The 24,025-nt window shown below is 57.2% G+C and overlaps 1 protein-coding gene across 1 annotated transcript in view; it reads left to right on the top strand.

Annotated features, from left to right (window-relative positions):
* The window catches only part of SLC24A3 (solute carrier family 24 member 3), a gene marked incomplete at its 5' end in the record, with an annotated part of 409,035 nt that extends 385,290 nt beyond the window's left edge, over positions 1-23,745 (top strand). The window contains 7 exons of the mRNA XM_029062489.1: positions 911-1,152; positions 6,361-6,682; positions 9,783-9,949; positions 10,632-10,746; positions 11,845-11,957; positions 13,967-14,032; positions 14,368-23,745. Coding sequence (XP_028918322.1) covers positions 911-1,152; positions 6,361-6,682; positions 9,783-9,949; positions 10,632-10,746; positions 11,845-11,957; positions 13,967-14,032; positions 14,368-14,517 — 1,175 coding nt within the window. The remainder of the gene's footprint in view (positions 1-910; positions 1,153-6,360; positions 6,683-9,782; positions 9,950-10,631; positions 10,747-11,844; positions 11,958-13,966; positions 14,033-14,367) is intronic.
* Positions 23,746-24,025: the final 280 nt, after the last annotated feature.

Raw genomic sequence — 24,025 nt, 5'->3', positions numbered from 1 at the left:
TAATAATGACAATGATGATGATGAGAACAGTGATATTTACTAAGCACTCACTATGTTCCTGGAACTACGTTGCCAAGTTCCAGGAACTTACTCTGTCCCAGTGCCCTGTCCCACGTGGGGCTCGGAGTCTTAATCCCCATTTTCCAGATGAGGGAAGCGAGGGACAGGGGAGTGAAGTGCCTTGGCCGAGGTCACACAGCAGACGAGTGGCGGAACCGGGATTAGAACCCGGGTCCTTCTGACTCCCAGGTCCGTGCTGTGTCCATCAGGCCGCGCTGCTTCTCACGGCGCTGACAGCCAGATTCAAACACGGACCCAGCATTCGAATGCCCCTCTTTCTGACCCATTGGTTGAAAAGCTCCCGTGAGTCTGGCAGGTGGAGGATAGGAAGACCGTCCGCACCCTCTACTCCGGGCGAAGCAGTGTGGCTCAGTGGAAAGAGCGCGGGCCCGGGAATCGGAGCTCCTGGGTTCTAGTCCCGGCTCTCTTCCGCTCTTGTCTCTTGGATGACTTCAACTTCCCTGGGCTTCCATGGTGCTTGGTACATAGTAAGCGCTTAACGTGGGGAGGAGCGTGGCCTGGTGACAGGAGCAGGGGCCTGGGAGTCAGAGGATGTGGGTTCTAATCCCGGCTCCGCCACGTGCCTGCTGTGGGGTGTTGGGTAAGTCGCTTGACTTTCTCTACCTCTGTTACCTCATCTGTAAAATGGGGATTAAGACTGTGAGCCCCCTGTGGGACGGGGACCGTGTCCAACCTAGCTTGTACCCACCCCGGCGCTTAAAACGGTGCTCGACCCAAAGTAAGCACTTAGTAAATACCGTCGTCATTATTGTTATTATGACTGTCACTAAGGGCTTAACACGCATCATAATACTAACGGGATTCGGACTCTTCTCCAATTCCCCCTCAGTCCGGAGGTCCCCTGAGGGGGCGGACCTAAGGACCGCAATCCCCTTCCCCGTCTCTGTTTCCGTGTGCCCCTCGACGGCAGCCGATTTCCACCGGAAGGCGTCGGTGATCATGGTGGACGAGCTGCTGTCCACCTGCCCCCACCAGCTGTCCTTCTCCGAGGCGGGGCTGCGGATCATGATCACCAGCCACTTCCCTCCGAAGACCCGGCTCTCCATGGCCAGTCGCATGCTGATTAACGAGGTAAGGGAGCGGGCCGCGCCGACCCGGCGGCACCAAGGACGTGCTCGTGCGGGGGACCCCCGGCGATAATAATGTTGGTATCTGTTAAGCGCTTACTCTGTGCCGAGCACCGTTCTGAGCGCTGGGGTAGACACGGGGGAATCAGGTTGTCCCACGTGGGGCTCACGGTCTTCACCCCCGTTTGACAGATGAGGGAACTGAGGCCCAGAGAAGTGAAGTGACTCGCCCGCGGTCACCCGGCCGACAAGTGGCAGAGCCGGGATTCGAACTCATGAGCCCTGACTCCAAAGCCCGTGCTCTTTCCACTGAGCCACGCTGCTTGGCTGGGTCAGTGGGAGGCAGGGGCCCTGGGTTCTCATCCCCGCTCCACCGCTTGTCTGCCGGACTGCTCTTCTCTGGGCCTCAGTTTCCTCATCTGGAAAATGGGGATTAAGACCGTGAGCCCCGTGTGGGACGGGGACGGTGTCCGCCCGGGTTAACTTGTATCTCCAGCGCTTAGAACGGTGCCTGGCATATAATAATGGTGGCATCCGTTAAGCGCTTACTGTGTGCAAAGCACCGTTCTAAGCGCTGGGGAGGATACAAGGTGGCCAGGTTGTCCCACGTGGGGCTCCCAGTCTTCATCCCCATTTGACAGCTGAGGGAACTGAGGCACAGAGAAGTTAAGCGAGCACTTGAGTAGTATTCTTATTGTTATTCCCGTCCCCTGACCTTCTGGACGGTGAGCACCTTGTGGCCTACCAGCTCTACCGTGGGCAGGGAATGAGCACAGGCCTGGGAGTCAGAAGGATCTGGGTTCTAGTCCCGGCTCCACCGCTTGTCTGCGGCTGCGTGACCTCGGGCAAGTCACCGCACTTCTCGGTGCCTTAGTCCCCCCATCTTCTAGACTGTGAGCCCGTTGCTGGGTAGGGATGGTCTCTTTCCGTTGCTGAACTGTACTCTCCAAGTGCTTAGAACAGTGCTCTGCACACACTAAGTGCTCAATAAATATAATTAATAATGTTGGTATTTGTTAAGCGCTTACTCTGTGCAGAGCACCGTTCTAAGCGCGGGGGGAGATACAGGGGAATCGGGTCGTCCCACGCGAGGCTCACGGTTAATCCCCATTTTACAGACGAGGTCGCCGAGGCCCAGAGAAGTGAAGTGACTGGCCCCCGGTCACCCAGCTGACGAGGGGCAGAGCCGGGATTCGAACCCGTGACCTCTGACTCCGAAGCCCGGGCTCTTTCCACTGAGCCGCAAACGGGGATTAAGACCGTGAGCCCCGTGTGGAACGGGGACTGTGTCCAACCTGATTAGCTTGTACCTACCCCGGTGCTTAGTACAGTGTCTGGCAACTAGTGGTCAGTCGGTCAGTCGATAGTATTTATCGAGCCCTTACGCTGTGCAGAGCACTGTACTAAGTGCTTGGGAGAATGGAATGTAACAATAAAACGGATACATTCCCTGTCCACAGGGAGCTTAAGGTCTAGAGAGGGGAGACCGACAGTAATATAAATAAACAAATTACAGACGCGTACATAAGCCCGTCAAACGGCAGGGACCGTCTCCATCTGTGGCCGACTTGTTCATTCCAAGCGCTTAGTCCAGTGCTCTGCACGTAGTAAGCGCTCAATAAATGCTATGGAATGAATGAATAAGTCCTGTGAGGTTGGGAGTAAGCACTTAACAAAGACCCGCTCTCTGATATTGTACTCTCCCAAGCGCTTAGTACAGCACTCTGCACACAGTAAGTGCTCAATAGAGACCGTCTGAGAAGGAGCGAGGCACAGTGGATAGAGTGCCTGGGTGTTAGAAGGTCTTGGGTTCTAATCCCAGCTTTGCCACTTGTCTGCTGTGTGACCTTGGGCAAGTCATTTCACTACGCTGGGCCTCAGTTCCCCCGTCTGTAAAACAGGGGTTGAGACTGTGAGCCCCGTGTGGGACAGGGACTGCGTCCAACCCCGTTTGCTTGTATCCATCCCCGTGCCTAGTACAGCGCCCGCACAGAGAAAGCGTTCAACAAATACTACAGTCGATCGGAGTGGTTTCGGAGGACTGTACTAAGCACTTGGGGGAGTACCACAAAAACGGCACGTACAACACGTTCCCCATCTAGGCCGTATATGGGAAGCGGCGTGGCTCAGTGGAAAGAGCCCGGGCGTGGGTGTCAGAGGTCATGGGTTCGAATTCCGCCTCTGCCACTTGTCAGCTGGGTGACTGTGGGCAAGTCACTTCTCTGGGCCTCAGTGACCTCATCTGTAAAATGGGGATTAAGACTGTGAGCCTCGCCCGGGACGACCTGACTACCCTGCGTCTACCCCAGCGCTCAGAACAGTGCTCTGCACATCGTAAGCGCTTGACAAATACCAACATTATTAAATTCCTCCTAGTCAGGGAACGTGTCCACCAGTTCTTTTTCATTGCATTCCCCCGAGTGCTTAGTAGAATGAACGTCGATTCTTTTGAAATGTTGGAGAAGGTTTTGCGAAGACCGTGGACTGCCCCCAAACCAAGCGGATTTTAGAGCAAATCAAGCCAAAGTGGTCTTTGGAAGGCCGAATGACTCGACTTAGATTAGCATATTTTGGACACATCATCTAGAGAAGACACTGATGCTAGGAAAAGTCCGGGGAAAACGCGGACCGGCAGCTAGACGGGTGGAGACCGTAACAAGCAGCGTGGCTCAGTGGAAAGAGCACGGGCTTTGGAGTCAGGGCTCATGGGTTCGAATCCCGGCTCTGCCACTTGTCGGCCGGGTGACCGTGGGCGAGTCACTTCACTTCTCTGGGCCTCAGTTCCCTCATCTGTAAAATGGGGCTGAAGACTGTGAGCCCCACGTGGGACGACCTGATTCCCCTGTGTCTACCCCAGCGCTTAGAACGGTGCTCGGCACATAGTGAGCGCTTAACAGATACCAACATTAACAACGATAACGGAAGAACCGTTGCGGATTATGGCAGAGGACGGGACGTTCTGGAGAGAGTATAACCGTGGAGTCGCTATGAATCGGGAACGACTTGATGGCACTTAATAATAGGTGCTTAGTACGGTGCCCCGCACACGGGGCTCATTCTGTACCACCGATCGATTGACCCTGACCCTGCCTTCCCACCCCCGGCCCGGCCGTCCCAGCACTCTTTGGACCGGGGGCCAGACTAGAGAAGCAGGGTGGCCTAGTGGGTGGAACCCGGGCCTGGGAGTCAGAAGGACGTGGGTGGGCTCCGCCGTTTATCCGCTGGGTGACCTTGGGCCAGTCACTTCACTTCTCTGTGCCTCAGTCACCTCACCTGGAAGATGGGGATTAAGACTGGGAGCCCACGTGACTCAAGCTGATTGCACTGTATCTATCCCAGCGCTTAAAACAGTGCTTGGCATATGAACAAATTTTTGTTTCTCTTGAACGCCGTCGAGGCATTTCTGACTCAGAGCGACACCCAGGGCACATCTCTCCCCGAACGCCCCACTCTCCTTCTGCAATCGTTCCGGTGGCGGATCCAGAGGGTTTTCTTGGTAAAAATACGGAAGCGGCTTACCGTTGCCTCCTTCCGTGCGGTAAATTTGAGTCTCCGCCCTCGACTCTCTCCCGTGCCGCCGCTGCCCGGCACGGGTGAGCTTCGACCTGTAGCGGATGACCTGCCGCTCGCCAGCCACTGGCCAAGCTGGGAACGGAACGGACGGGCCTCCGCTCGACTCTCCCTCCGTAGCCGAGACTGGTAGGGGACTGGGAACTCTCCAGGTGCCAGCCTGAGAGGGGACTTTACAAATACCATCATTATCATTATTATCATTACTGAATGTTTACTGTGTGCAGAGCATTGTACTAAGCGCTTGGGAGAGTGCAATGTGTTCACCAGTGAATTCAACGTGAACTGAATTCCAAGCCAAACGAGAGAGGGTCATAGATGGAAAGAAAATAGAGAGCACCTTCCCTTTTCCTTCCCCCTTGGTACCGACTGGGTTTGGGGTCTTTTAAGTGAGACGGGGTTTGGCTAAACCTGATGCTGATAAATAACCAAACTGGGAGACAAAGCGTTTAATGCGGTGCTCTGCCCACAGTAAGTGCTCAGTAAATACAATGGAATGAATAAAGTAATTCAGGCTCCAGAGTCGCCAGGAAAGTTTTGCACCCGTTCCAGCATTAAAGGCAGATTCAGCGTCAGCGTAAGTATTTTTCATGCATTCATTCATTCATTCATTCATTCATTCAGTAGTGTTTATGAAGCGCTTACTGTGTGGAGAACACTATACTAAACACTTGGGAGAGTACAGTAAAGCAATAAACAGTGACATTCCCTGCCCACAACGGGCTCACAGTCTAGAGTGGGGGAGGCAGACATCAATAAAAATCAATAAAATAACAGATACGTCCATGGCTCAGTGGAAAGAGCCCGGGCTTGGGAGTCAGAGGTCATGGGTTCGACTCCCGGCCCTGCCACTTGGCAGCTGTGTGACTGTGGGCCAGTCGCTTCACTTCTCTGGGCCTCAGTTACCTCGTCTGTAAAATGGGGATTAACCGTGAGCCTCACGTGGGACGACCCGATTCCCCTGTATCTACCCCCGCGCTTAGAACGGTGCTCTGCACACAGTGAGCGCTTAACAAATACCAACATTATTATAAGCGCTGTGGGGCCGGGAGAGGGGAAGAGCAAAGGGAGCAAATCAGGGTGAGGCAGAAGGGGGTGGGAGATGAGGAAAAGGGGGGCTTAGTCTCGGAAGGCCTCTCGGAGGAGATGGGCCTCCATTGGAGTCAGGGCTCATGAGTTCGAATCCCAGCTCTGCCACTTGTCAGCTGTGTGACTGTGGGCAAGTCACTTAACTTCTCTGTGCCTCAGTTCCCTCATCTGTAAAATGGGGATTAAGACTGTGAGCCCCACATGGGACAACCTGATTCCCCTGTGTCTACCCCAGCGCTTAGAACGGTGCTCGGCACATAGTAAGCGCTTAACAAATACCAACATTATTATTATTATTAAGTCTCTGAAGCGGGGGACACTGATTGTCGGATTTGAGGAGGGAGCGCGTTCCAGACCAGAGACAGGACGTGGGCTGCGGGTTTCTTTGTTCAGAGCTCTGTCTTGGGCACTTACTGGGTGAAGAGCACCATCTTGGGTGCCCTTTGTGGGCAGAGCACTGTCCTGGACACCCCCTTGGTGCAGAGATCCCCCGATGGCGGGCGGGCATCGGGGTGGCGCGTTCCCATCTGAGGACGTGCCCGTCTCTTTCCAGAGGCAACGGCTGATCAACAGCCGGACGTACGCGAACGGCGAGTCGGAGGTGGCCATCAAAATCCCCGTCAAGCACGCGGTGGAGAACGGGGCGGCCCCCGGCGGCAGCGGCCCCGAGCGGGCGGGGAACGGGACGCAGAGGGACCGCCGCCGGCACGACGCCGAAGACGACGACGACGCGGCCGGCCCTGGGGACGAAACCGAGAACGAGAACGAGGACAACGAGAACAACGAGAACGACGAGGAAGAGGAGGACGATGAGGAGGAGGAGGAGGACGACGACGAGGACGATGAGGGGCCCTACACCCCGTTTGACCCACCCTGTAAGAGCACCCCCGCCCGCCGTGGTCACCACTACGACGTACTGGGAGCCTGTGCCTTCGTGGCTACAGCTTAAACGACACGTTCAGGTCACATTAATATCCGTCTCCCCTTCTAGGCTGTAAACTCCTTGTGGATCAGGAATGTGTCTGTTAGACGGTCGTACTGTACTCTCCCGAGCCCTTAGTACGGTGGTCTGTGCACCGTGAGCGCTCAGTAAATAAGACCGACTGACATTCAAGCTCCCTCCCGCCCGGGGACGGGAAATGATGGATAAATGATAACGACCCGGGGTCGAGCTGAGCCACGGCGCAGACCCGGCCCATCGCTAGTGGCAAGAGCCCGGGCTTGGGAGTCAGAGGATGTGGGTTCTAATCCCGGCTCCGCCACTTGTCTGCTGTGTGACTTCGGGCAAGTGTCTTTACTTCTCGAGAAGCAGCGTGGCTCAGTGGAAAGAGCCCGGGCTTTGGAGTCAGAGGTCATGGGTGCGAATCCCGGCTCTGCCACTTGGCAGCTGTGTGACTGTGGGCGAGTCACTTCGCTTCTCGGTGCCTCAGTTCCCTCATCTGTAAAATGGGGATGAAGACTGTGAGCCCCACGTGGGACGACCTGATTCCCCTGTGTCTACCCCAGCGCTTAGAACGGTGCTCTGCGCATAGTAAGCGCGCTGCACAAATGCCAACATTATTATTCTCTGTGCCTCCGGTACCTCATCTGTGAATCGGGGATTAAGACTATGAGCCCCACGTGGGATGACCTGATTACCTCGTGTCTCCCCCAGCGCTTAGAACAGTGCCTGGCACATAGTAAGTGCTAACAAATACCAACATTATTAGCATCTGAAGGATGCATGGGAGGCAGAGATGGAGTCAGTCAGTCGTTTGTATTTATTGAGTGCTTACTGTGTGCAGACCGCTGTGCTTGGGAGAGTACGGTGTAACACTATAACGGACGCAATCCCCGCCCACAGCAAGTTTACAATCTAGAGGGGGAGACAGATATTAAAATGACGTATCCTGGCCTGCCGCTCAAACGATCGGCCGATCAGTCATATTTATCGGGTGTTCGCTGCGTGCAGAGCACTGTCCTAAGTACTTGGGAGAGCACAGTAGAACGCTATAACGGACACATCCCCTGCCCACAACGAGCTTGGAGTCTAGAGGGGGAGACAGTAACAGTATAACTGCCGTCTTCCCTGCCCACAACGAACTTACAGTCTAGAGGGGGAGACATATTAATATGGCATAGCCAGGCCCGCTGCTCAATCATATTTATCAGTTGTTCACTGTGTGCAGAGCACCGTCCTAAGCACTGGGGAGAGTACAATAGCCACTATAACAGACACATTCACAAGCAGCGTGGCTCAGTGGAAAAAGCCCGGGCTTGGGAGTCAGAGGTCATGGGCTCTAATCCCAGCTCTGCCGCTTGTCAGCTCTGTGACTGTGGGCAAGTCACTGAACTTCTCGGTGCCTCAGTTCCCTCATCTGTAAAATGGGGATTAAAACTGTGAGCCCCACATGGGACAACCTCATCACCTCGTATCCCCCGGTGCTTAGAACAGTGCTTCGTACATAGTAAGCGCTTAACAAATACCACCATTTATTTTTTATTTATTTTATTTATTAGATAGTATTTACTGAGCGCCTACTATGTGCAGAGCACTGTACTAAGCGCTTGGAATGGACGATTCGGCAACAGATAGAGACCGTCCCTGCCCACTGACGGGCTCACGGTCTAATCCGGGGAGACAGACGGACAGAAACAATAGCAATAAATAGAATCGAGGGGATGTAAATCTCGTTAACAAAATAAATAGGGGAATAAAAATCTATACAAATGAGCGGACGAGCACAGTGCTGAGGGGAGGGGAAGGGAGAGGGGGAGGAGCAGAGGGTAAGGGGGGAAGGGGGGATTAGCCGAGGGGAGGTGAACATTCCCTGCCCACACCGAGCTAACGGTCTAGAAGGGGAAACAGACATTAATATAAATTCAAAAATTACAGATGTGTACATAAATAGCACTGTGGGGCTGAGGTGGGGTGAATAAAGGGAGAGAATGAGGGTGACGCAGAAGGGAGTGAGAGAAGAGGAAAGGAGGATTCATTCAGGGAAGGCTTCTTGGAGGAGATGGGCCTCCAATAAGGCTTTCGAAGGGTGGGGAGAGCCGTTGTCAGATATGAAGAGGGAGGGCATCGCAGACCAGAGGCAGCAAGTAGACGAGAAGCAGGCGGCAAGATAGGTGAGGTCGAAGGGTGACAACACGGCTCAGTGGAAAGAGCCCGGGCTTGGGAGTCAGAGCACGTGGTCTGCCACTTGTCTGCTGGGTGACCTTGGGCAAGCCACTTCACTTCTCTGGGCCTCAGTTCCCTCGTCTGTAAAACGGGGACGAAGACAGTGAGCCCCTCGGGGGACAACCCGATTACCTTGTATCCATCCCGGTGCTCAGAATCGTGCTTTGCACACGGTAAGCACTTGACAGATACCGGAGTTATCATTTGTTACAGCGAGTCGGTCGACGTTAGAGGAGTGAAGCGTGCCACTTGGTTAGAATAGGAGGGGGACTCTGGGACCCCTGGCACAGGGCCGTGTCCCCCGACCTCAGAGGCGGTGCCCCGTCTCCTCTGAGGAGATGGGAGGGATTCTTCGGCGTTTACGATGTTCAGAGGGACAAGTCACAGTCCAGGCTTGGTGCCCGTGGGGCCCAGGGAGGGAGGAGGTCGAGGTGGAAGGGCCGGGCTCCCTCGGCGGGAAGGCCGTGACCACACGGCTGCCTCTTCCTTCCCGTGGGACCCCAGGCCATCGAGAGGCCTGAGTGGGCAGGGCCGGGGTCCGTGTATAAATGCCCCCCGGCCCTCCCTCTCTCCATTCTGGATACCCCCGGAGGAGCCGGGCCGGAGGGCGGAGGCGGGCAGGCGACGAAGGGGTGACGAAGGCGAGGTGGGGTGGGGTTGGGTCCTGGCTGGGCGGCACTGAGGTGAAACAGACAGGTGCCCCGGCTACCGCCGGGCCCGGCGGGCAAAGCGGATCGTTCCCCTCTCCCCCGCCGTCCCCCGGGAGCAGCCCGGCGTAGCCGACCCTCCCGGTCTCCCCTCTGGTCCTCCAGCCGGCACCCTGGCGGTGCTGAAGTGGCTGTTCACCTGGCCGCTCAGCCTGCTCCTCTACTTCACCGTGCCCAACTGCAACAAGCCGCGCTGGGAGCAGTGGTTCATGGTGACCTTCGCCTCCTCCACCCTGTGGATCGCCGCCTTCTCCTACCTGATGGTGTGGATGGTGCGTAGCCCGCGCGGGAGCCCACGGGCCGGGCTGCCGAGGCCCTCCCTCCCCCTGCCGCTCCCTCCACTGGGTCCTCTGCTCGTCCCCGCGTGTGTGGGCTTGAGTGTGGGCATGTGTGAGGGCACATACACGCACTAGACTGTGAGCTCACCGTGGGCAGGAAAGTCACTGTATATTGGATTGTACAGTGCTCTGCACACAGTAAGCACTCAATAGATACCTTCGAATGAATATGTATGTGTGGGGAGGGGCGTGTGTGTGTTCGTATGTACATGTACATGTGTATGTGCGTGTGTGTGCAGGTGTGCACTTGTGTGTGTGTGTGTGTTTTTCTGGTTGTGGCTGTTGGCCCCGTTGTAGCCGAGCTTGGGAATCTCCCGCTCCTCGGTGCAGCGAGTCCGGCCCCGAGAAGAGCGGCGCGGGTGGTCCCCTCTGAGGCAGCGTCTGGAGGCCAGTTGGCTCCTACCGGGGTTTCTGCCAAGCGGCAGGCCGCTTTCGGGCCCCCACGGTGGTTGCCCTGGCTTCCCGGTTTCCCTGTCCATCCCCTTGCTGGTCCCCGACTCCGGCCGGGCAGGTCGCCGGGCCGGGGCTGGCGAACGACCCAAGAGGGGCGGGCCGGCTCCGGAGCTCGGGAAGGGCTCCGCCAGCCACCCGCTGACCCGCCACGCCGTCCCCGCAGGTCACGATCATCGGCTACACCCTGGGCATCCCCGACGTCATCATGGGCATCACCTTCTTGGCAGCTGGCACCAGCGTCCCCGACTGCATGGCCAGCCTCATCGTGGCCAGACAAGGTAGGGGCCGACCGCAGCCCCCTCCACCCACCTCCCGGCCCCGCGGGCACCAGGCCGTGCGCCGACCGGTGATTCCCGCCCAGCGAAGGCCGAGAAATCCCAGGAGAAGCGCCATCCTGCCCCATCCCTGACCCCTCTATCCCGCGAACCTCCGGTCTCACCCACCGTGGCACCTCTAGGACCCGACCCGCGGCAGTCAGAAAACGGGCGAGGTAGAGCCCGTCCCCCCGGGATGGTACTCTCCCCCTCAGCGAGGCCTAGTGGGAAGAGCACAGATCTGGGAATCAGAGGAATCCCGGCTCCGCCCCTTACCTCCTGGGTGACCTTGGGCAAGTCACTTCTCTTCTCTGTGCCTCGGTTCTCTCCTCTGCAAAATGGCGATTCAGTCCCCGTTCTCCCTCCTGCTCAGACTGTGAGCCCCACGTGGGACCCGATTATCTCCTCTCTGCCCCGGCGCTCGGCAAAGTGGTTGGCACGTAGTGAGTGCTTAATAAATACCCCTATCACCATGGCCCACCCCCATCCACAATAGCGGAGCGGCCTGGCGAAAAGAGTCTGGGAGTCAGAAAGACCTGGGTCCCCTGCGACGCGTCTACTGTGTGACCTTGAGCAAGCCACTTCACTTCTCTGCGCCTCGGCTACCTCATCTGTAAGATTCATTGGTTGAAGCGTATTTATTGAGCGCTTACTGTGTGCGAAGCACGTGGCTCGGTGGAAAGAGCCCGGGCTCGGGAGTCAGAGGTCAAGAGTTCGAATCCCGGCTCTGCCACTCGTCAGCTGGGTGACTGGGGGCAAGTCACTTCACTTCTCTGTGCCTCAGTGACCTCATCTGTAAAATGGGGATTAACCGTGAGCCTCCCGTGGGACAGCCTGATTACCCCGTATCTACCCCAGCGCTTAGAACAGTGCTCGGCACATAGTAAGCGCTTAACAGACCCCAACGTTATTATTGGCGAGAGCTCAGATTAGGATGAAGACTGTGGGCCCCACATGGGACGTGGACTGCGTCCCACCTGATTAGCTTGAATCTACCCTACGCCCGCACGCGGTAAGCGCTTGACAAATACCGTAATGAGCGTGCGGCTTCTTGTTCTCCAGGCATGGGTGACATGGCCGTGTCCAACTCCATCGGGAGCAACGTGTTCGACATTTTGATTGGGCTGGGCCTCCCCTGGACCCTGCAGACCTTGGCTGTGGACTATAATTCCTACGTGAGTCACCCCCCCCATCCTGCCTCTCCCCTGCCCTCGCTGCCAATGCTGGGTCCCCGGGGGGAGGGCGGTTTCCAGTATAAGGGCAGAACTGGGCAAGCTTTCCTCGCCTCCCTCCCACCTCCCCCTACCGCGACTCCAACCTCACTCTGAAGCAGAAATCCATCGGCGGTATTTGCTGAGCGCTTCCCCTGGGCAGAGCACCGTACTCGGCGCTTGGGAGAGATGTGCCTCCCTCACAGTCTAGAAGAGAGGCAGATATTAAAATAAATTACGGGGATTTAATGTGGGGACGAGGGTGGCGGGGCCAATGTCGCGTGCAAGGATGACGCCGAAGGGAGAGGGCGTAGGGGAGATGGGAGGTTAGTCGGGGAAGGTCTCATCAGTCAATCAGTCGCATTTACAGTGTGCAGAGCACTGTACTAAGCGCTTGGAAGAGTCCAACCTAGTAATATGAGACATATCCCCTGCCCACAATGGGCTTACAGTCTAGAGGGGGAGGGAAATGTGATTTTAATAAGGTTTTGAAGGAGGGATGAGTGGTGGCCTGTTGGCTATGAAGAGGGAGGGAGTTAAGGGCCAGATGTGACTGTCGCCAGTCCCCTGAGGAACAATTTTATTTTTGGACTGGGAGCCCTCTGAGGGACAGGGACCACGTCCGACTCCCATCTGGGTATTCTTTCCCAGCACTTGGTACCGTGCTCTAAACACAGTAAGCACTCAATACGTGCTCTTACTACTATGACTGAGAAGCAGCGTGGCTCAGTGGGTAGAGCAGGGGCCCGGGAGTCCGAAGGTCATGGGTTCGAATCCTGTCTCTGCCCCTTGTCAGCCGTGTGACTGTGGGCAGGTCACTTCACTTCCCTGGGCCTCAGTTACCTCATCTGTAAAGTGGGGATTAAGACCGTGAACCCCACCTGGGACAACCTGATTACCCTGAATCTCCCCCAGCGCTTAGAACAGTGCTCTGCACGTAGTAAGCGCTTCACAAATACCAACATTATTATTATTATTGTTATTCTCTGGGCCTCATCTGTATAATGAGGATTAAGACTGTGAGCCCTACGCGGGACAGACACCCGATTTGCTTGTATCCACCCCAGTGCTTAGATCAGTACCTGACACCTAGTAAGCACTTAATAAATACCACAATCATTATTATTATTACTACTACCGCCACTGCTAATGCTAACTTCTCAGTGCCTCGGTAACCTCATCTGCAAAATGGGGATGAAGGCTGCGAGCCCCGCGTGTATCTACCCCAGTGCATAGAACAGTGCTTGGCACATAGCGCTTAACAGATACCTTCATTACGGAGGAGCAGCGTGGCTTAGTGGAAAGAGCCAGGGCTCGGGCGTCAGAGGTCATGGGTTCGAATCCCGGCTCCGCCACTTGTCAGCTGGGTGACTTTGGGCAAGTCACTTCACTTCTCTGGGCCTCAGTGACCTCATCTGTCAAATGGGGGTTAAGACTGTGAGCCCCACGTGGGATAACCTGATTACCCTGTATCTACCCCAGCGCTTAGAACAGTGCTTGGCACATACTAAGCGCTTAATAAATACCGTCATTATTGTTATTATCATTAATGTTACTACTAGGGGCCATAGGAGCTGGGGGACAGAGCCAGACTCTTTCCTGCCCACCACAGTGTCAGGAAGTGGAGGCGAGAGGCTGGTGATGTTGAGCCACCTCATACCCCGGGACATGGACTGTGTCCAACCTGACTAGTTTGTATCCACCCCAGTGCTTAGTTCAGGGCTTGGCACATAGTAAGCATTTAACAAATGCCATTTAAAAAAAAACCCCAAACCAGACGGTTGGAACCATGTGCCGTTTACCCTCCGGACACCCTCCCTCATGGTTCAGGGTTGGTTATCCCACACCGCTCATCCTCTCCTCCCTCGCCTCCCTCTCCCTGTGCCTCCACGGCCCTCGTGCCGCTGAATTCCTCTCACGGGGACGAGCCGCTTCCCCAGCTGTGACTCAGATTTAACCTTTCTTCTCCGCAGATTCGGTTAAACAGCCGAGGGCTCATCTATTCGGTCGGCTTGCTGCTGGCGTCTGTTTTCGTCACAGTGCGTACCTCCTTTTCTCCTTATTTTCAAGTCAGCTCTTTCATAGCCCCAACCCCCACCCCAGCTTCCCTGGGCTGCCTCTCTGCTGGCAGAAGCGCCCTCCGACCCTCGGATCCCTGGCTATCCCCGCTGACGCTTGGCTATTGGGCGTGGTGGCCCTGTTCTTCCCCTCCCACCTCAAAGGACGGCACCAAGTGTCTCTGTGTATCCGGTGGACGGGTTCGTGGCCCTCCCCCGGGCCGGCCGGACGGCGGGATTTTCCCGAGTAGGCCGAGCCCGTGACCCCGGTGGCCCCGAATGGCCGGCCGAGCCAGCCCGTTCTGTGTCCGCTCCAGGTTTTCGGGGTCCACGTGAACAAGTGGAAGCTGGACAAGAAGCTGGGGTGCGTGTGCCTTTTCCTGTACGGCATCTTCCTGTGCTTCTCCATCATGACGGAGTTCAACGTCTTCACCTTCGTGAACTTGCCCATGTGCCGGGACCACTGAGCCACTCGGCGAGACTCCGCCAAGGGACCCTTCCTCCTCTCTGTGCAATACGGAGCGCGGCTGGCGCCCCTCTCCCCCCCGTAGGGCACCTGGCCCCGAGAACCGGGGACGTTCGGTCTCCCCAGCCGGCTGTCCGTAGGGCCTCCTCCCGCCCGCCGGCCCCCCTCCCCCCCGACACCCTCGCCCGCCGCCCGGCCCGGCTCCCCCTCCTCGCAAGCCGTCGGGATCGCCCCCGTCCACGCGAAGACTTTCACCGCTCACGCGATGTCGGAGAGGGACCCGGGGGCCGCGGCCTCGGAGGCGAACCGGCTGCTAACTGGCCCTGCGCCAGGTGAAACTCGTTCCAATTCCTCCTTCCTCTTTAAGTTATTTGACGGACTCCCGGTGGGACGTACGACTCGGGACCGTCGGTGGAAGGGGCGGAGGAAGCCTCCCGGGGCGGTGTCCTTTCCGAGAGAAATATGGGGTTCTGGGCCCAGGGTGCGAAGGGCCACCTAGCAGATCTTCTTTGTCCGGAGAGCGAGCCGGCTCCCGGCACGGCTCCTGACGACCCGAGCCCCCCTTGGGACCCGAAGTTGGCCGTGCGTTGCCCTGGGTGATCGGGCCCAGGGGGTCTTGGGGCAGAAGGGGGGGGGGTCCCCCGGGAGTAGGGGAAGGAGGAAATCCACCTGAGCCAGGGCCGGGGGTGGAGGGTCTCCAAGGAGCCGGGCCGGCTGCCGGCCTCCCTTCCACGCGGACCGGGGCCCGCGGCGTCAGCCCGAAGGTGGCCCGGTCCTGCAGAGACAGCCTCTCCCGCTGGTGAGTGATTGAGATTCCTTCTCTGTGGTTCCCACTCATCCCGGCCCCAGGGAGTCACCCCCGCCCCCCCGCCCCCGCCCACACGCACCCCCTCCCCATCCACCGCGTAGTCACTGAGTTCCCGACACTGGTCTCTGGGGAAAGAAAGACGCGTATTTGCACGGTCCCGACCCGGAAAGCCACCGCTGCCGCTCGACACTGAGTACACTGGATCCAGCCGGACCGTTTGGAGGGATAGCTCTCCCGCGAATGCGGCCCAACTGCCACCGGAGGGGTGGGGGGACGGGGAAGGAGAAGGAGGTGGCGCTTCGGAAGTGCAGAATGTGTTTAACGCGGACTCGCTCGCGAGCGTAATTTATTGTGACAGTTTGGCCAACCACTGCTTGGAATCACCCCGCTAGGTTTTATATGACGCTGTGTCGGTATGCAGAATCACTCCACGAGCTGAATTACGCGTATTTATTGAAACTGTGCTGGCTGTGAGCACCCATCACCTATAATTCACCCGCTGTGGCTACTCTCCCTCCCCTGTAGACTTTGGAGGAAATTGCTGCGAGCGGCACGCGGCCGCCTAGGGAAGCGCTCTGGTGTGCGAACAGAAGGCGGTGGGGCGGGGTGGGGGGTCACCGGCAGTCAGAGCACGAGGGTCCGCACACCTGGTTCTTAAATAGGGGGAGTTCCACCCGCACCCGTTGCACATAGCACTCGATTAATTTAAATGCGTTTCCTCTGGGCAGATCGAGAGGGCGGGCAGCGTAAAGCCAGCGTCCCTGTTCTTTCTTCCCATGAAATTCTTCTTTCCCGCTTGTGGGCCTCTGCGAGGAACCAGCGAAAATGGGGGGCACCCATATCAGAAAAGATGCTTGCGCGTTCTCTGCTTCTGCCTTGATTGACCTGGAGAGAAGCCGGGTAGAAGGTGGCCTAGAGCTTTTCCAGCCCGCGGGATGGGTGGTAGACCACAGAGCGGACGGGTGGACACGGATCCCCCGAGGTCCCTCGGGGACCCTCTCCCCTTGTCCTAAAAACGGCTCGGTCCTCAAACAGGAAGGTATCTGAATCACTCCGTCTCGGCCGGAAGGTCTCGGTTGCATTTTGGCTAACGAGGGCTCACGGTCACGAACCCTCACCCGGGTGGGATAGGACCACCCCCAAAGGAGGGGAATCTTCCCCACCCGGGGCCAGGGGCCCCGTGTTCTCGGTCCTACCCGTGATCATGGCACTGGACACTACGATCAGATGTGTCCTTCCCCTCCGGCCGAAACTCCGGTCCGTTCTGAGAGCTGGTGCCCGGGAGAGCCTAGAAGAACCACCGGGGTCCGGGGTTTGGGCTCCAGCCCGGCCTCGGAGACGTTTCTCGGCGAGGGTCCCCCGTCCCGCCCCCCACCCCGGCTCCGACCCACCGAGGTAGATTGCGAGATCTCCCCTCCCGTTGTGCATTCCTCCAGATCCTAGCTTTGCTGTGTATGTTTACAATAAAATACATCGTGGCCATATTTGTGCATTTTGCAACTATTCCATGTAAAGTGCCAAAGTACGTAAGTTACCCTGAATCGCTCCTGCGGAAGCTCCGTCAGTCGAGCGCCGCGGGGGATCGTGGTTGGAGTGAGCCGATCCCCCGGCCCCAAGCCGTTCATTGGCACCGGCCTGATTTGATTAGCCTTCTCCCGGCCCCTGAAAGAGACTCTCTTCAGGTGGTCGGGGGAGAGGGAGGTGAACTGCCGGGGTCTCCTTGTCTGTTGGAGCAAATGCTGGAGTTTCCCACCCAAAATGTGACTCCCACCCACCTCCCCGCTCCGTCCCGGGCACCAACCTCAGGTGGGCCACTGCCCCAGCGAGGGGACCCCGGAAGTTGCGGCCTGACGACCGGACCCCCCGATAGCCGGGCGGCCCGGTCCGCCCCCTCAGACTGTGGTTGTGACTCGAGGGTCTGTGAGGGGCCTTTATTTGCTTGGCCATCAGGTCTTTCCCACGCACGCACCCCAAGGTGTTCTGGGCAAATGCCCGGAAAAACCTCCAAGATTCAAAAGGCAGTTTAGGTAGGGCAGGAGGAGAAGCGGAGGCGGCTTGGAGAGTCACCATCTAAACCGGTCACGTGGCCAAGTGAAACATCCGAGTCCCACTCAAATACGGGTTTAGCCCTGGGCTATGTCCTTTCTTCCCCCTCCTTGCTCCTTCCAGCGGTGGGACCCAGAAAAGACGAGAGGGAGCGGGGACGGGCGGATCCCGATCGGATCGGCCCTGTCCCAGCCCGACCCGACCCCACGCAAGCCCTGCCGGTGGAAGCCTCGGGTCAGGCTCGGAGCCTGCAGACCGCGGGGGGAGCCCGGGCCTCAGCCGTGAGAGCGACTCTGCTGGGCGAGAGAAAACACCTCGGGTTCCAGATCCCAGAGAGAACATTCTGAGGCCTGATCGTGAGAAAGGCCGGCCCCTGCGTTTTCCCAAATTGCATCCAATCCGTGACTCCACCTGTGAAGTGGCGGTCGGAGCCCGCCAAGTGGGAGGTGGTTGGGAAAGGGGGTTTGCATTGGCTTTTTTGGGTCTCTGGGCCCCGAGCTCTGTGGTCAGCGCCAGTCTCAGCTCCACGTTCAGCTCTGCGTCGGGCTTGAAGTCGGTCGTTCACGGCAGATCCTCTCACGGAAACCTCCGTCACCGAGCTAAACCGAGAGGCCTCGGATGTGGGGCGGAGAGCCTCGGCTGCTGAGGGGGTCCACCAGGTTCCTCCACCGTCCACCAGATCCTCCGGGTTGGGACGAGGGAACATCCCGGGGCAGGATTGGGGGATTTTTTTTCATCTATTCATCAATCCTTTCCCGTTCGATTGAGGGTACATAAATTAGAATATCTCCACCCAGTTTGAGCAAACACTTTCTGATCCCTGACTTTCTCAAACTGGGGTTAGGGGCTACCCTCTGGCTGGCCCCCACTGGTTATAATCTTTGCCCTCCCCTTGACCCCCTCTTTGACTGCCTTTTGTCAGTCCAAATCCTCTGCCCTTTCTCAACCCACTGGGCCCGCGCCTCGCCCACCCAGCCCTCGGCCCCCCAGGGCACCCCTCCTTGTACCTCCTTTTCCGATCTACATCCGACCTGCTTCACTCCTCTCTCTGAGGTGCGTAGGGGGGCTCGTGGATAGTTTGGGGGTCCGTTTCTAGGGTCCTTCGTCCCCTCCCTTGCCCGTGGGACTGGTTTCCTGAAACTCACCCCCCGGTAGATCCTACAGACTTCTCCCAGGTTGGGGAGGCAGGCAGCGAAAGCCGGAAAGTGGGGAGGGGTGGGGGCGCGGTGATCTCCGTCCCCTGCGCTTTCCAGTTGATTTTATATCCTGGGAGGTCATTTGTAGGAGAGAGGTCAGTAGGTCCAACTTCCACCAACTCTCAGAACGCGCCGGTTAAGGACTGTCTGGAACGTGTATATAGCAACGTCCGCCACCTGAGAACCTTGAAACTTAAAGGAGCTCGAAGGTAGTGGTTCTTTTGGAAGCAGAAGTCGATGGCCCGATATTTTGTTGAGACCGAGTCTTTAAGGAAGAGAGTGTGCGGTGATCTCTCTCTTTTTAAGGTTTACTTTCTGGGAATATGTAATCGGGTGGTATTTCTCTGCCCAGATTTTTGTGGGAGGCTGTGTACATAAATAGGATGCGTCTTTGTACATACAGTTATGCTCGTACGTTAAGTATTTTTCTATTCAGCGAAGCAGTTTGGTTCTAGCGATTTCCCATGGGAACAGAAACCGTAGCCTACTTTTTCGTCACCCACCGACTGCCCTGACGGGTCTGGGCTAGGATCCGCTGTGGCTTGGGCACCTCCCGTGTTTCTATAATCCTGTGGCCCTAGAGGAATCCCGATATGCGTGTGCGTGCAACGATGCGCTTTCCGCACCCAGGCTCATCCCTCTTTGTAGCAGCTCCAGATGAATCCCCCGCCGTCCCGCCCGTTACGATCGCTCTTTTTTCCAGAGAAGAGCAGCCAGAGGCTCGGCCTTGGGTCCGGATTTCAGATCCTGGACACCGAACCGGCTCTCCGGCCAGCTTCTATTCTCTGGCGGTCGGAGCTGGAATGCTCCGACCGTTTCCGTCGCCTGCAGCTCGGGTGGCGGTTCTCCGGGAGCCGACGCCTTCCTCCTTGCCTCTCGTCGATAGACCGTAGTCCGTGTTCTTCCCGGCTCTGCCCACTTAACCCTTCCTGACAAAAACGGCCGCGTCACACCTAGAAGCGTGGCCCGGCAGCTGTGGCTGACGGAGCCTGGCCGGTGGGCCCCGGCCGCTAAACCCGGTGGCGGAGAGGGCGAAGTAGAGGGAACGGGGGCCGTCCTTGAGCCGTCCCTTCCCCGCCCCCGCAGAGCATCTCTGGGGCCTGCCCTTATGGAGGAGAAGGCACAGATGAAGTCTGTGCCCAAATCAAAGCATCGAATCACAGGAACTGAAAATGGGACAGCGACGCCTGCCCCGGGCTGAGGGCCAAACAGTGTCCCGGGCTGGGGAAACTGGGTACAGCCCATTCTGTTCTCTCAGGGAGGCTGTGCTCGGCGCTGGCTGGAGCTCCTGAGGAAAACACTGTTCCTTTGTGACCCACGACCACTTCCCTCAGCAGCACCGGAGGGAGATCGGAGGCCGAGAGGGATCCTGTGGCAGTCAGAGTTGGAACGATGGTTTCAAGGGAGTTCTCAGGAGGAGAGTTTTGACTTTTGAAGCCAAGAGCCACTAGCGTGCCATGTCCAACCCGGCTTAGACTGGACCTACCTTCATCTGAATTCCAGCCTCCGGGGCAGAGGTACTTCATTTTCCAAGGACAGAATTCAGGCGAAGGTGGCCAAAAGCCGAGGGGCAGCACCCCGACGGCTCGCCGGTCGGTCGACCCCCGGACCAGATTCGGTTCGGGCACTGGGATGAGTTGGGTTGGCCCGTGGATGAGGAGCTGGCGTGGAGTTTGCCACGAGGGAATCGTGTGAGACGCCAGCTCCGGAACGTAGAGCGGCGGACCCGTCTTTAAAGGTCCGCGTTAGCTCTGCGGCCCCCCCCAGAGCCGGTCTTCCGCCCTCGAAACCGGGGACAGTGGCATTCGCCGGGCGGGAGCCGTAGGGCCGAGAGACTTAGGAAATGTTTCCTGCCAATGAGGTCCAGTCTTCCAGGAGATGGCAGAATCGCCATTTCTGTGAGCCCCGAAGCAGGTGACGCTCCCGTCTTTCTGGGGTGGTCACGAGTTGAGAGGCCGGGGACGGGAAGATTCTTTTTTTCCCGGCCGCCTCGTGGAAGGGAAGCGCACCGTTCTGAGACTCTCGGAGAAATCGGTACCCACGTGGCTGCTGGCGTCAAAGTGGTTGATTTTAGACCTGACCCACCTAGTCCTCATCGGGTCTGGATTCCCCTGTTCACGGTGCGGACGTGCAAGGCAGCGATATGTTAAAACCGATAGATGAGGCAATAAAAAACTTCCCCTCCCAAACGGTTCAGTGGAAAAAGCTTTTCTGTTCGAAATGAGGAGAAGGGAACTGGGACAGGGTGAACCTAATGTGCCTTGGATTGGAAATGAGGAAAACAAAATTGTTAAACCGATTTCTAGCTTCTTTATAGAGTCTTTTCAAAGCGGCAATACCGGCCCGGATTTTTAATTCCCTTTCTATTCATTTTTCCTGAAAGAAATTGGATTGCCCTGCGATCTTAGCCCTGGCTGGCCGGGTCCACGTGGAGACACCCACCCCAGCGAGAGAGCCAATGGTGGAGCCCATCATTCTCGGCCCCCCTACACCTGACTCTGGCAGGATGGGTGACCCTCCCCTCCACCAGGCTCCCCTTAGTGACGCTCTGCACCTCGGCCAGCCCCTCCCCAGAGTCCTAAGAAGCTCTGCCAACCTTCCACTGTAAAGAATCCATGCTGCCAGAGGGGCCCCGCACGACTTGGGCGGAGCGTGGGGCGAGATCTTGGGGAGAGGAGTGGGGTAAAGGGTGCCCGTGTGGGCCCTGCCCCTCCCCGAGTGGCCCCGCTCCACTGGAGCCCTCCCTCAAGCCTCACTTCCTGCCCCTCCCAGTGAACAACACTCCTGTTGTTTGAGGTGACAGGGCTGATGCGACTGGCGGGGATGTCAGTGACTCAGGTGTGCAACCATCCCCCTTTTACTCGCCACCCTACATGATGGCAGCTCTCAAGAAACCCCTTGCTGGGAGTGGTGGAGGCCTCCCCCGGGGTGGGGGTCCAGGGCACTTGCCCCATCGTCCCCCATGCTCCCCACATCAGCCACCGGAGACCCACCCGATGGGTCCATTTAGCCAGCTCCCACCTCTTGCCCAGGATCTGATTCAATATGCCCACATTCGGTGGGTAAGGTCGCTAGGGACAACGTTTTTCTAAGGCGCCGGAGGCTAGCCTCGCCAAAATGGTGACTGGTTGACCAGGTCACCATGGTGACGGAAGGAAGTAAGCGCTTGCTTTACCCTGTGTGGGGGCTAAACGAGAAAGTACCATTTCTGACCTGGCCCGCGGGTGCCACGGTAGCAATAAACAATCCATCTTTCCCCACGGAGGTGTTTCTTCCCATCGATAGAGAGGTGGGGGAGAGAGCCAAGTCTGGGTTAAGAACGGAGGCCGATCCCGTCTCTCGGAAAACTGCCGAGGGTCCCCGGAAGCACCGGACCCCCAAATGGGGCGGCGGTCCTGTCGGCCGTCGTGCTGTTCGGGCCGCCCTCGGTCCTTAGCCGTCGCAAGCGGGGAAACCCCGGCCGGTTGGCTGAGGGAGGAGAGAGGCCGGGGAAGTGGAGACTCCTTCTCTTCCTTCCGCCGTGCTCCTTCCCGGCTCTGAGAGGCTCCTTGTTTGTTCTGTGCCCTGAGCTGGCGAACAGCTGCCCAGAACCGGATGTAGCCCGCGGTGGGGCTTCACCGCTCCCCCGCAGGCCTGGCTGACTACTCAGCGGAGCACAACTCTTGCTACTGAGGCACGGTACTTTATTACCTATTTATGGAGAGGAGAGAAGGGCAGAGGGAACCTATATAGGTCACTGAGTCGTGGCGGGATCACACCTGTAGTCACAGTCCTGTCAGATGAAGGATCAGGTAGAGGCCGTTTTTTTAACGGAAAGTCAACCGTCCATCGGAAAGCTCTTTAGAGGATTTGCCTTCCCAGAGAAGGCAGACTTCGAAGATAGAGTTTGCACGCTGCGCAGTTTCGTTACCGCGTCGAGGGGTCTGGGGGGAACACGACGGGAATCCGTTAAAGGCGCAAGGAGTTTCCTCCGATGCCGAGAAGGACCGGGGACCGAGAAGGCCGCGAGGCTCGGGTCTGGCCAAGGGTCCCGCAGCGAGTCGGGCTCTGCCGGTCTGGAGCTGGGGTCGGAGAGCTCCCCGCAGCTCGCCCGACTCGGGCTGCGGTCACAGGGTGGTGGGCGGGGCACCCCCAACTCAGAAATGGTCCCCGCTCTCTGTGGGACGTCGCACGTGTGTGAGGGAGACACCCGACCAGCTAGAACAGTAGTAACTCCCGGAAGCCCTCGGGGCCGACACACGTGCACGGTGGCTCGCTCACTCTCTCTCACACATACACACACTCGCTCACACACCTGTGCAGCTGGAACCATCTCCAAGGCCAGCTTGGGGATCCAATGTCATGGCCTGAGTCTATCTTGGGAAGGAAAAGTTCCAAGGACCCGGCCCCGGGCGGGGCTGGCTCCGGGAATAGGGTGTCTCGCTTTGGTACCGAGCAAGGACGGCCAGCCGCATCTTTGCTCTCCAACGGCTGCTGTATCGTGATCGGCCAAAGCCAGGTTGGGCCGGGGACAGGCTCGCCCGAGCCTGCCCTCTCGCATCTTCCCCAGACAGCATGGGACTCCGAGAGGCGGGACCGTAAGTTCTTGGATAGATTTTAGGCCTTATTTTTTAAAATTTATAAATATAGATTTATATTCGGGTACAAATGCATTATGTACTTTTAACCCAGTAGGTTCTCCATTTTTAAAGCAAAGCTGTGTGGTAGCTGGCTGCCAACTCAAAGAGAAGAAAAACATATATGGCTCACGGGCAAGACGGGAACCGATATCGGTATTTAAAATTCTGTGCGCGCGTGTACGTGGGGGTTGAGGGTGCGGGTGTGTTCTTGCATGCGTGTGTCTAAAAGATGGGATCTAGAAATTCTCCGGGTTCGGTATCAGGAAGCTTATTCAAAATACGGATCGACCCAAAGTTGAAGCCGTCCGTCAGGAATCGACAGAACTTCACACCCGTCTTTTTTCTAAAACTCTGTTTCCTTTTCTGAATGTAATCACCTAAGGCTTATGGTGGAAGTCAGGAAACTGTACACTGAGATATTTATACCTGCGATTTATTTATTTATTTATTGATGCGTCTAACAAAGAGAATTGAAGATGTGATGAGCTGTTGTAATGCATTCACGTCCTCTAGGTGGGCGTCGAGAAAAATAAAATGTAACTAGATGAAAAGTCATGTAATATTAACTGATTTTCACTTCCTAGCCTCGCCAGATTCGCCTCGGCGATGTACATTCTCAGTGAAGTCTTTCTTCATGACGGGAATGAACCGAAAACATTTCCTCGGGCTTTAATTTTGCACCGATCACAACATCAGTGAGCTGGCGTTAACCGTGCGTTCCAGTAGGAGCAGGCGGACCACTAAATTAACATTTTTGCCTTTCAAAAGCTGTCCCCTCCCGGTCCTCTCCACCAAGATACTCCAAAACTTGGGGTTCCGGTGAAATGGTCCCATGGAACG

The sequence above is a fragment of the Ornithorhynchus anatinus genome, chromosome 1 (genome assembly GCF_004115215.2).
Source record: "Ornithorhynchus anatinus isolate Pmale09 chromosome 1, mOrnAna1.pri.v4, whole genome shotgun sequence".
Classification (NCBI taxonomy): Eukaryota; Metazoa; Chordata; class Mammalia; order Monotremata; family Ornithorhynchidae; genus Ornithorhynchus; species Ornithorhynchus anatinus.
This window is presented reverse-complemented; position numbering and strand designations above follow the sequence as displayed.